The 12,313-nt window shown below is 34.6% G+C and overlaps 1 protein-coding gene and 2 long non-coding RNA genes across 3 annotated transcripts; all 3 read left to right on the top strand.

Moving 5' to 3' along the window:
* Positions 1-241: 241 nt before the first annotated feature.
* On the top strand, positions 242-1,164 carry LOC103407051 (uncharacterized). The gene is made up of 3 exons (XR_011573197.1): positions 242-397; positions 564-606; positions 831-1,164. It is a non-coding gene; the product is annotated as an uncharacterized lncRNA (long non-coding RNA).
* Positions 1,165-5,374: 4,210 nt separating this feature from the next.
* On the top strand, positions 5,375-6,612 carry LOC139189345 (uncharacterized). The gene is made up of 3 exons (XR_011573202.1): positions 5,375-5,860; positions 5,979-6,021; positions 6,220-6,612. It is a non-coding gene; the product is annotated as an uncharacterized lncRNA (long non-coding RNA).
* Positions 6,613-10,101: 3,489 nt separating this feature from the next.
* LOC103400045 (uncharacterized) lies at positions 10,102-11,965 on the top strand. Its single transcript, XM_008338733.4, has 3 exons — positions 10,102-10,314; positions 10,583-11,040; positions 11,143-11,965. The coding sequence occupies exons 1-3, from the start codon at positions 10,233-10,235 to the stop codon at positions 11,713-11,715; spliced, it is 1,113 nt and encodes a 370-aa protein (XP_008336955.1). The 5' UTR covers positions 10,102-10,232; the 3' UTR covers positions 11,716-11,965.
* The last annotated feature ends 348 nt before the right edge of the window (positions 11,966-12,313 follow it).

The raw sequence follows: 12,313 nt of genomic DNA on the forward strand, positions 1-12,313 counted from the left end.
TAATTTATAAATTTAGTTTACTAGCATTACTATTGATAGAGGGTGATGAATTGTAAGCAGTCTGGCAACTGTGTGACTTTCGGGAGACCCTCTGATAAGGAAATGTACCATATAATCAAATAGTAGATCCAATATTATTTGGACAGGTAAGTAGGCACTTGCATTGCATCAGCCCTACCGCCCCTCCATGCACCATCGATACGAGTCTCTCTCTATAAATACACACTAATATCTCAATCTCATTTCACAACATATAAGCCAAACTAAGATACTTCTTCCTCTTGTTCCATATATAATCAAGATGGCTTTGTTATCAAGAACGTTCATGGCTTCCATGCTTGTTTCTTTTATGCTTGTTCAATATTTCACTGAAGCAGCTGATCACCAGTTTGAAATGGTAATATACCTACACACACACACACACACACACATATATATATATATATATATATATATATATATATATACGTTTTTTTTAACTTTCAAGTAGTGTGTATCCAAATTTTCTTCAATGATGTAAGTAACACATGAACTGAAAAGTTTGTACCTAACTATATTTTCAGATGGGCGTCAATGAATCACTGAGCCCCCAGCCCCCAACAATAGGTACATCACGTGCTTACATGATTTTATCTTTGGTTTTCTCACTAACCCATCATTACTATAATCAAGATCATTGGTCTAGCGACATTCAGTTTTAGAAAATTTGAGTTCATATAGTATTGATGAAAGTTGTTAGTTACGAGTTCATATCGTATTGATGAAAGTTGTTAGTTACGATTTCATATATCCCATTAATTAATTGTGTATAATATGTATTTATGATGCAGATTGTAGAGTGGCATGTGAAGGAAGGTGCAAGCTATCAAAGAGGCCTCATCTTTGCAAAAGGGCATGTGGGAGTTGTTGTCACAAGTGCAGTTGTGTTCCTCCAGGCACTTCTGGCAACTATGAGTCTTGTCCTTGCTATTTTAACCTCAAAACCCCAAGGCAAACCCGCAAGTGCCCTTAATTTCTTTCTATTATTCAATTAATTTCAGAAAATCCCATCAGAAAAAATAAAGTGCACAAACTTCTTATCTCTTTAACTGAGAGATAGGTTTTGTTTTGGCATGCATGTAGAATGTAAAAGCTTTCTGCTTTTGCACGAGGAGTTTCTATTAAGATTGTATTGTGTTGATGCACAAAACCGGAGGTCTTAGAACAACGTAAATCCGACCGTGAATCTATAAGAAAGTAAAGAACACAAGATGTATCATGGTTCACCCCAATGTTTGGGCTACGTCCACACTGATGTTGATTGTATTTCTCTCTAACTGTATGAATGTATGGATTACAAGGGTGAGCGGGAGTCCCCCAGAGAAAGAGAGAGTTTGAGAGAGCCTTTGTTTAGGGGATGTGAGGCTTGAGGATTGTGAGGGTGAGGAGTCCCTTTTATAGACTAAGGGCTCCTCACTTATTACATATTTGCCCCTTTATTTATTACATAATTACATTTGAGTCCCCCGAGTATTTATACGAGGTCTAAATACGAAGGCTCTAAATATGGTACAAACATATTGTAATTAATAAAAAAAAAACTATTTTTTAAGTCCTTTTGTTGGATTTGATGAGTATTTTAAGTTGTTAGATGATGCAGCTTTTCTTTCTATTTTAAGTAAGTTATATCATTAAAATCAAACAAAAGGTGATCACAATTTTCTAAACAAACGGTGATCACAATTTTCTTGAACCATATGTTCTAGCTAAGAGAACGAGACTGAGACTGATGATCTTAAATGTTTTTGTTTTCTAATAAAAATTGTTAATCCTTCTTACTCTTTTAGAATAATTGATATTAGAAAGGGGAACCAATCAAACATAGAAAATTGGGTGTAAAGTAAATGAAGATAATGGTATTACCTCATTGTAGGATCGGAATATTAATAGGGTGGTTATGCTAATTATTAAACTTGTTAAGAGATGAAATATAACTAAGGTGTATCTCTTTTATCAAAAGTTGAATCAACCATTAGATAAAGAACTAGGCCAAAAATTAGGATACATTATGGGAAAATAAAACCTTCATCGAAGAGAAGCAACTGAAAAGCTTTCATAAAAATTCTCATAGAATCAAGAATGAAGTTTTCCGATGCTAATAATAAAGTATTATATAAATACAAGCTTACACATATTGTCACGCCCCAATCCCGAGATACATCCAAAATGGACACATGACGTCATCACGTACCTGTTCAACTATCATGCCTTGCTTACGAGTCATGACCAAAAACAACCCAATGGTTCAATAAGGTAGTAACGTTTTTCTATATTTTTTTGCTACACCTAACCTATGTGTTAGACTGTCTACATACCATAAGATGGATCAAACCATTCGTAGTTCACCTAACAAACTCTTACATTTCTCATAGGACTTTCAAGTAGAAATATATAGAGTTAAAGAATACTCAATGAAACTTGGGTAGCATGAATCACTAGATTCCAAACTACATAATGAAACTATATGCCAACCCAGATTGTCATTTTGTCATTCAATTCTATCACATGTTTTCCAACACAATTACACAATCACAACAAAGAATCAATTCCATGAATCCAAACAATATTAAAATTTAATTATATTGATCAATCAACATGATCAAATATCATTTCATTAATTTTTAATAAAGCCAACCTCTATAAGGTTTATCGTATTTTGCTACTGAAATCCAACTATCTAGTATTGTAACCCTAAGTTATAACCACAAGCGTAAACTTGGGTAACTCTATGCACAAGAATCTTGGATTCCGAACTAACTCAACGGAACCTAAAATAAAATGGAATTCAGGACCAACTCAACGAAATCCAATTGAAGGTAGGGTTCATCAATCTGCGGAAAGTGCTACCAATGTGTACCTGCTTCTATTTCTTTTGTTTTGGAGATGTGAGTATTGCAATATTTACCAACTGAAAGTTGATTAAAATTACAAAAGTTCATAAGGGAATTTTTTTTTCATCGTGTTACAAATGATAAAAATTTACATGCAACGAGAATGCTAGGGTTGTGGAATTCCAACCTTATCCCTGTCTCCATCAGGCATACCAGAGCACCGCAAGAGGCCTACTAAGTATGGTTGGCTGGCCCATAAGTATACAAACATTGCAAAGTCCAATGTTATAGCACGCTTCTAGGAAGATATGAATTTAAGTTCTGTTCTCCTAATTATATGATCCGAAAAAATTTAGTCACCTGCCATTTGATTTTAATCGAACAATAAGTGGTCTTTTGAATTTTGTTTTTTTTTTTTCCTTTTTTTTTAATTTATTATTATTAAGGGAATGATGAGACTTTGGAACTATTAAAATAATTTAAGGGTGGGGGAGTTTCAACTAAGGATGCAAGCGTAAAAACTCAACATCCTATGTACTAGGATATTGAACTCGTGATGTTGTTATACTCTCTCCTTCATTATTAGGTTAAGATAGAACGATAAATAACCATAATTTTCTTGAACTATGTGTTCTAGGAGAACGAGATTGATGAATTTTAGATGGTTTTGTTTTCTAATAAAACTTATTACTGCAACGTTCTTTTTTTCCTTATTCTTTTAGAAAAATGATATTGAGAAGGGGAACCAATCAAACAGAAAAAAAAATTAGGTGTAAAGTAAATGAAAAGAGACCAACTTATGATAATGGTATATCTCATTGTAGGGTGTGATGCTAACGATAAAATATTATATAAATAAAAATGTGTACATATTATTATATAATTAATATAAAAATAGCATGATAACAATATATACTCGTATTATGAAAGATATTCTCTAGAGCACCAAACTGGAAGGCATGACTGCCTTAAGAGCTAGTAATACAGCGTAGGTTTTTTCTTTCATTTTCGTTTGGCACCGACGGGGGTGGGTTTGGGAAACAAAGTTTGATTGTAGAACAGCTAGCAAGCTAGGGCCACCTGGTCAACACTCGTCTGTCAGACATTTTTTTCTTAAATTCTTAATATTTGCAATCATTGATGCCATTTTGAACCAATGTAGTACACATTGGTAGCTGAGGACAATTGTTGACGACATTACATCTTTTGTCAGTTCCTTTTCTTTCATTTCTTTGTGGCATGTGTTTTGCCAATGTTATTACTAGTGTTAGACACTCGATACATGATACTTATATTTGGAATGAGACCTTATCCAGGATTGTTAGAAATGTTTTTATGTTTGATTGTACTGAGAATTGTTGTATTAGAGGCTTCTCTTTTTAATTAATTTTTTATTTTCCATAAAAGAAAAAAATATATTTATCTCTCTCAACAATAAGTTAGAGTGTAAAATTAGCGAAGGTGGATTGTCTGCCCTCCCATTTCTAAACTCTTCTCATCTCTTCCTGTTTGTGTGGTCACGGTTAAGCCACGTCAACATTTTATATTGATTTTTTTATAAAATAATAAAACAAAAAGTAATAGGAATATAAAATGTTAACGTGGCTTAATTGTGACCACACAAAACACGAGGGGATGTGAAGAGTATTGAAATGGGAGGGCAGACAATCCACCTCCAAAATTAACTAGGTAAGTCCACTTAATGATACTTCCTAATCTTCCCTATTAATTAAGCAATCTTAATAAACTAGTTTCTTGTTAAGCCTTTGTGCAGATCAGTTTAAGTCGTAAGAGAAGGTGAAGTAATAACTCATAAGTTAAGATTAAAATATACCACATGGTCGATATATCATGTTATTATCGAGGGAGTCCATGCAAATCTAAACTTCAAATTTAATGTTGTTTGAATGGCAGTAGCCAAATGCACCCGCTTAAAACTTACATAAGACTCAAATTTTCGTTTTTAAGAAACATCGACAACGAAATAACAATAAAAATTCACAATGAAAGTCTTACCTCAAAATAAATAGGAGTTTGTTTAAAAGTGTTTTTAAATTACTGAAAGTGCTTTTGGTGAAATATTTTAGATTTCAAAAACACTTTTAAATGGTTTTTTTAAGAAGCACCAGATATGTGCTTTTTGGAGGAAGCATTTGTGCTTCTCCATGATCCAATTGGATTTTTAATAAGAAATTATTGTAAAAGTATTTTCATCAAAAATATTTTCAGTCACTTTAAAATACTTTCAAACCAATCATAAATTCTCGAGAGGGCGTCTTGCACCGACGTTGGCACCTCCATCCATTCTAATCTATTTAGCCATAAATTCTTGGTCCAAATGTTAAGCAAAAATATTTAATGTTAAACAGAAACCAAGCAAAACAAAAGAAGAAAACATTGGTAAAGGGTGATGAGTTGTGAGCAGTCTGGCAGTGTGACTTTCGCGGAGACCATCTGAAAATGACGACTATTATAATTAAATAGTAGGTCCAATATTATTGGACAGGTAAGCAGCACTTGCATTGCCGGATGATCATTTCCTGATTCTCTTTACGAGGAGTTTGGAAATCTTTAAATTGTGTTCGTTCATTGTATATTGTGCGGTTAGTTTTCGTCAGATATTATTTATATTTAATCTAAAATAAAAGTATTTAAAATGATTTTTGACCGTACGATGTACGATGAACAGATACGATTTGAGAATCCCTAAGATCCTCACAAAGAGGATCCGGAAAGGATCTCATTCCTTGCATTGCATCAGCCCTACTGCCCTCCATGCACCATCGATACCACCAGTCTCTCTCTATAAATACACGCACTAATATCTCACTCTCATTTCACGACATACAAGCCAAACTAAGATACTTCTTCCTCTTCTTCCATATATAATCAAGATGGCTTTGTCATCAAGAACGCTCATGGCTTCCATGCTTGTCTCTTTTATGCTTCTTCAATGTTTCACTGAAGCCACTGATCACCAGTACGAGACGGTAATAGACCTACACATATGTTTCATACGTTTCTTTCAACTTTCAAGTAGTGTATTCAATTTTTCTTCAATGATTTAAGTAAAATATGAACTGAAAAGTTTGTAGTAACTATTTTCAGATGGGCGTCAATGGAGCACCGAGCCCCAAGCCCCCAACTTTAGGTATGTCACGCGTTGACATCTTCAATTCTCTAGCTAATTCACCATATTCTGTAAATCTATAATCATGATCATTTGGTCAAGTGACATCAAGTCTGTAAGAAAACCTGAGTTCATATTGTATATACTGATGAAATTTGTTAGTTACGATGTCATATATCCAGTTAATTAAATTGTGCATAATACACGTTTATAATGCAGATTGTGGAGTGGCATGTGAAGGAAGGTGCAAGCTATCATCGAGGCCTCGTCTTTGCAAAAGGGCATGTGGGAGTTGTTGTGACAAGTGCAGTTGCGTTCCTCCTGGCACTTCTGGCAACTACGAGTCTTGTCCTTGCTATTTTAACCTCAAAACCCACAACCAAACCCGCAAATGCCCTTAATTAATTTCTTTCTATTATTCAATTAATTTCAACAAATCCCACCAGAATAAATAAAGTGCACAAACTTCTTCTTATCTCTTTTACTGAGAGATAGGTAGTGTTTTGGCATGCACGTAAAATGTAAAATGTAAAAGCTTTCTGCTTTTGTGTGAGTTTCTATTAAGATTGTATTGTATTGTATTGTAATTAATAAAAACTGTTTTTTAAGTCCTTTTGTTTGATTTGATGAGTATTTTAATTTGTTAGATGATGTACCTTTTCTTTCTATTTTTACGTAAGTTATCAGTATTTTTAAAAGTTCCCTAATCACATAGGGAAATAATATAAGCATGATGCAAGTGGTTTATTGCACTAGTGAATATTGTATTCCTCTTTAACCTAATGTATCTCAAGTTCAAATCTTTCTCTTATCATTAATTTAATTTAGAATAGTGGTATCGTTTGTAATAAACAAAAATGTAAACAATTACGCAATATACAAATCTAAATGTATCCAATAAATGAACAGTTCATCATAAGTATGTAACTCCATTTCATGTGGTCGTAACATTATTCTTGATTATGTCTGAGATAAACATTGTACCACAGTAGCCATAAGCTTTCACGAAGAAAGTAGGTATAAAACGTACATATGCATTACATGTTGGTGTCTTTCTTTCTTTCTGTTTTTTTGATTATTTTGCATTACCTTGTTAGGGGATGTGCTCATTCCTCCATTTACAAATAACCTAATCTTCATTATAAGATTTTATAACTGAAACCGTTTAATTTCTTAATCTTCGTTGAACATTCTTACAAACAAATTACTCAAAACGAAAATAGTTTAGTCATCTAAATATATAAAATAAATGAAAGGTTTATCGTTAATATGTTACTTGGTACGTATATCGTTGATTCATTTAAATGATTAAACAATCTCGGATTCTAATGAATTTTTTTGTTGGAATGATATTTAAATGAAGATTAAGCAATTACACGATTCCGATTATAATTTTTTTATGGTGAAGATACTTTATTTACAAGCGGGGGAACATGCTTATCTGAGTTGTCTCCCAATAGAGGGATGCAAGTATTATTACAAATCATGCTTAGTGAGAGTGAGATTGTCTAAAATTAATTTAATCCCCCCAGGTTGTAAAGTTTTTTTTTTTTTTTTTTTCTGACAAAAGATAGCGTTAGTGGATTAAATTGTTAGTTGTTAGATAGAAGAGGAATTAATTGGGATTGAATCCATACCAAAATGCATAAACATAATTAATTTCAACAACTGCGATCAAACGTCATCTGCACAATAAGTTTCAAAATTCAATCCAGCAATTGCAATGTACGGACTGGGAAAATGTCCTTAAATCATTTTTTATAAATATTTTTAACGTAGTAGGTTGTACACTCTGTTCCCACTCCATTGGTCGAATGAAGATGAGCTGGGCTTATTTCCCCAACCAAATAAAAAAGAAGAGCTGAGCTGTATGCTACTCAGCCGATTAAGGAATCCCATACTACACAACTGGCCACCAAATATTCTCCTATTTCTGAGAAATATGTTAGTGTACTATACTATCATGCGGTGACCCGATACTTTTTTGCATGACATGTTAACACAATATGAAATGATACGAAAATAATATGTTTTAGGTTAACCCGTTAACAATTCGAATCGTTAACGAGTTTTTATTGGTTATTGGATTACCTGTTAAGAACTCATTAACGTTAACGAGTTGGATTGTTAAGCAACTCATTAAGAACTCGATAAGATTGTTTTTCAGATCTAGACATTAGGTATGACAATTTATTGTATGATCATTTAACTCGACATGAAACAACACGACCCCTAAAAAAATCGGATCATTATTGGGTCATCTTATATTAACATGTTTAGATAACGGATTTGATATGACATGACTCGTTAAAATAATAGGTATGACATAAAAATAACACAAATACGACAAGCACGATCAGTTTGCCAAACCTATATGGACGTTATAATTTCATATAACACATGTTTTTTTTAATTAATAAATTTAAAAGAGAAACATATTAACTATTTCGTTTACTCAGTCCAAATAAAATATTCTCCTCATTTCTTTACCCATTACCTTTTTTTACCCTTGCCAATATTTATCCCCTTTATCATTCCAACTAGATATAATGTAAAACTGTAAGCCTCTCCGGACCTATTCCTTATCCACCTCCAACGTCCAACCTCCAAAGCCCAAACCCGCCCAGCTTTAAACGCTGGTACCATACCCTACTTTGCGCCTGGGATGGTCCGTTGAGAAATTTTTTGGGTACAAATACATTAAAAGTATCGTGATTCATATACATAGCTGAAATCATGCATTACATAGTTGGATTATGCTAAGGGGTTCTCTCAAAAGTAAAACTTTCTATGAATTCTCTGTCATCTCATAGTTTAAAACAAATTTCGGTGTCAACATTATAAGCATCGTACAAAAAACATGAGATGACAGAGAATCCATGAAGAGTCATATTTGTAAGAGAATTCCTTCGCATTTCTCTACATTGTTTACCATTAACCTTATAAGATAGGATATTACTCGGATTCTGACAAGTAAATACTTAATTTTATCACCCAATGACACGAATTTAATTGACTTTTCATACTTGCACAGTAGGATTTAGGGATCGGAGGAGGTGAAACGTGTGGGTTGAAAGTTTTCTTTTGTTCCTTTTATTATTTAATTGTATTTAATTTCAATGGATATATTTACCAAAATAACCTGCAACGTCAGCTACTTAACAGTTTTGTTGTCAAAATTAACGGAATAGAGTAAACTTGGAGACGGAACAAGAAAGTGAGACACAATAGAGTATAGGGAGTTTAGTGAGACTCGGTGAAGAGTAAAAGGGTCATTTTGTTTTCTCCTTTTTAGTTGACAAAGAGGTTCTCGTAATGTAGGCTTAAATCTCAAAATGGTCCTTGTGTTATTGCCTGACCAATTTAGTTCATTGTGTTTTTAATTTGGCCAGTTTGGTCCTCGTGCCAATTACAGATATTTCATCCAAGTAAAATTCATAAGTTATTATAAACTTATTTATAAAATTATATATTTAATTTTTAAATGAAATAACATTAAAAATTAAAAGAAAAATTACCCTTCTCCCCAAGGTTCTTTCCTCTCCCAATTTTCTCCCCCCCCCCCTCTTTCCACCTAATGTCACAACCTTAAATCTTATATGTGTTATTTCTCATTAATTTGGATTTTCTGTAAATTTAAACAAAGAGAAAGGGGAATACATCACTCTCTCAATTACAGGCTGTTACTCGATTACACAGTGTGAGACAAGATGATTTTCTTGGGACTACGATGATAGTTGGGGTCAAGGTGGATCTAGACACGCAAAATCTCCGTCTGTTATCTTTTTATTTTAGAAAGAAATCTGGGGTTGATTTCATGTCTCATATACTCATTCAATCAAAAATTTGATATTGTTGAAATATAGTAGGAAAAAAATTAATAAACTTTCTTTTCTCAATGGTAGCCCAAACGATCCTTAACCGAATCCACTCGAGGCCCATTAGTGCTCTTAAAGCAGTCTCAATTCAAACGAAACCCTAACGGCTAGTTTAGCAAACGTGTCAAATTTGACGAACCGCACGCGCCAACGGTCTCATTCCCGTTTCAGAACCTCCCCGTTCACCAAACGCCCTATTTATAATCCTGCCAAGTTCCAACCTTTACCCTAAAGCCATCGACTTTGAATTTCAGAGCCCACCGCTTTCCTTTTTCCGATCTCCAATTTCTGCTCTGTTGATCGCTTTTCCGTCGACCCTTTTCGTTTCTCGACGAATTTCTCGATTCGGATCCCATGGAGACTCCATCGTCAATCAGAAGAGTCACGAGGTCTCAGACTTCGGTTGCTCAGAACAACAGCAACATTCCCCTTTCAAGTGAGTGCTCTCACTGTTTTTTCTTTTTCTTCCAAACAGTCGAATAATCGTGGAAAATAAAATATGGGTTCTGTACAGATTCTTGATTTAATTGGAATTCGTTTTCTTTTTGGTTTTCTTTCAATACATGGGTTTTGATGGATTTACTCATGAATTTTCAATCAAAAATCCGGATTTTAATACATGGGGTTTTAATGGTTTATCATTAATCTGGTTGCTTTGTATTAATAGATTGTTTTCTTTTCTTGTTTTGTTAATCTTTCTTCAGGAAAGACTGAAGATTCTGAGAAAGCTCTGTTGAAATCGAGACCAAGAAATGGGAAGCAACAGCAAGACCGGTCTGTACTGATTGATATCACCAACGATTCTCCGATTGTGGGGCTTGCAACGGGAAGTTTAAAGACACCGTCGTCGGGCATACTGAAGCAGAGAAGCTGCAGAGCCAAGAACACACCCGGGTCCGGAGAGGCCTTGCTGAGAGGTCAAGTCAAGACCCTCTTGCAGCAAGTTGAAGAGGAGGCTGAGCTCTCAAAGATCTCGCTCGAAAGCCGCCCTATTCACCTGATTCAAGGCCTCGTCGCCAATTCTCCAATGGGGCTCCTCGCGCCAACACCGGCAAACACTCCACAGGTAGCTGATATCTCTGTTGGTGCAAGTGGAAGCAGCAATGTTGGTCTGAGTTCTGAGAAACCTTCTCCCCTCGTCCAAGAACAATTGATTTCTCAGGTTGGGATCTTCTCGTGTATTCATTTTGTGACGACAATTTCTGTTGGGTTTTCTTACTTTACCTACTGATTCTTTTTGGTTTAATCCATGAAAATGTGGTAGGTGGTATGTGACATCTTTGAAGGAAAAAATCAGGGGAGCCTCGAATCTCAGAAGAGTATCCTGAGCCGGTCTCTGCTGCTGGATTTCTCTGAGAAGTCCGAAATCTCCTCAGTCTCATCTGAGTTCTCCTCTGTGATTACTGACAGCAAAGAGAAGTCATCATCCCCAGATGATGACAATGCTTCCATCTGGTCGATGCAGGTCAATGCTAGCACCCATGATGAAGATGAGGAAGAATTAGCAGACAACGATAAAGACGACTATTATCTGAAGCTTAATGAAGGTTATGGGATGGAAGAAGAAGAGGAACAAGATGGAGGATACAATGTGGATGAGCTCTGTGATGGAATAAGCAATATATGTGTCGATGAGACGAGAAGGGTTCCCAAGTTTGCTGGAAAGCACACCAGATTTGTGTATGACAGTGAAGATGAAATTGTTGAAGAAGAAGAAGAAGAAGAAGAAGAAGGATCTGCAAAGACTCCGGAATCAGCTTCGCCGGGTGCCCTGCGGCTGAAGGGTTTGCCAACACCAAAGGGGAAGCACCTGCGGTTTCTTGAGGAGGAAGATTGAAAGATTTTGTGTCTGGTTTCAAGTGCTAAAGTTGTTTGGTTGTCTGTCTTGATAACCATGTTAAGGGAAAGTGCATTGGTTTCTTCTGTTAATTTTTCAATAATTTTTGCTTATTTTTTTGTTTTGGATTTTATGGAACAGCTCAGATGAATTTGATCCTCTTAGACCAACTCCAACTCTTGGAGTAAAACTCAAATTTTATGTTCTAAACCAATTCAAATTTGCTCCAACTCTTGGAGTAAAACTCAAATTTTAATGTGTATTTTTTTTAATTTTATATTTATAAATTCTTTTAATCCAACGGTAAAGAAAAAGATCAACTCCAAATTTAAATCCAACTGCTAAAATAATTTAAAAAAAAAAATTTTCATGTGTTTCATTTTTGGGGCAAATTTAACCTCGAAATTCCCTGGATTGTCTATTTTTTTTAGCTTTTTATATTTATAACTTCCTTGAATTCCAATGGGTAAAAAATCTAATATGATCAAATCTAACGATAAATAAAAGGGAACTTTAACGAAAAGCACCCGGTACTGTTCACTTTAACAAAAAACCACATTTTTACACTAAAAAGTCAATCCTGGTACTATTCACTTTA

Source organism: Malus domestica, chromosome 02 (assembly GCF_042453785.1).
Source record: "Malus domestica chromosome 02, GDT2T_hap1".
NCBI lineage: Eukaryota > Viridiplantae > Streptophyta > Magnoliopsida > Rosales > Rosaceae > Malus > Malus domestica.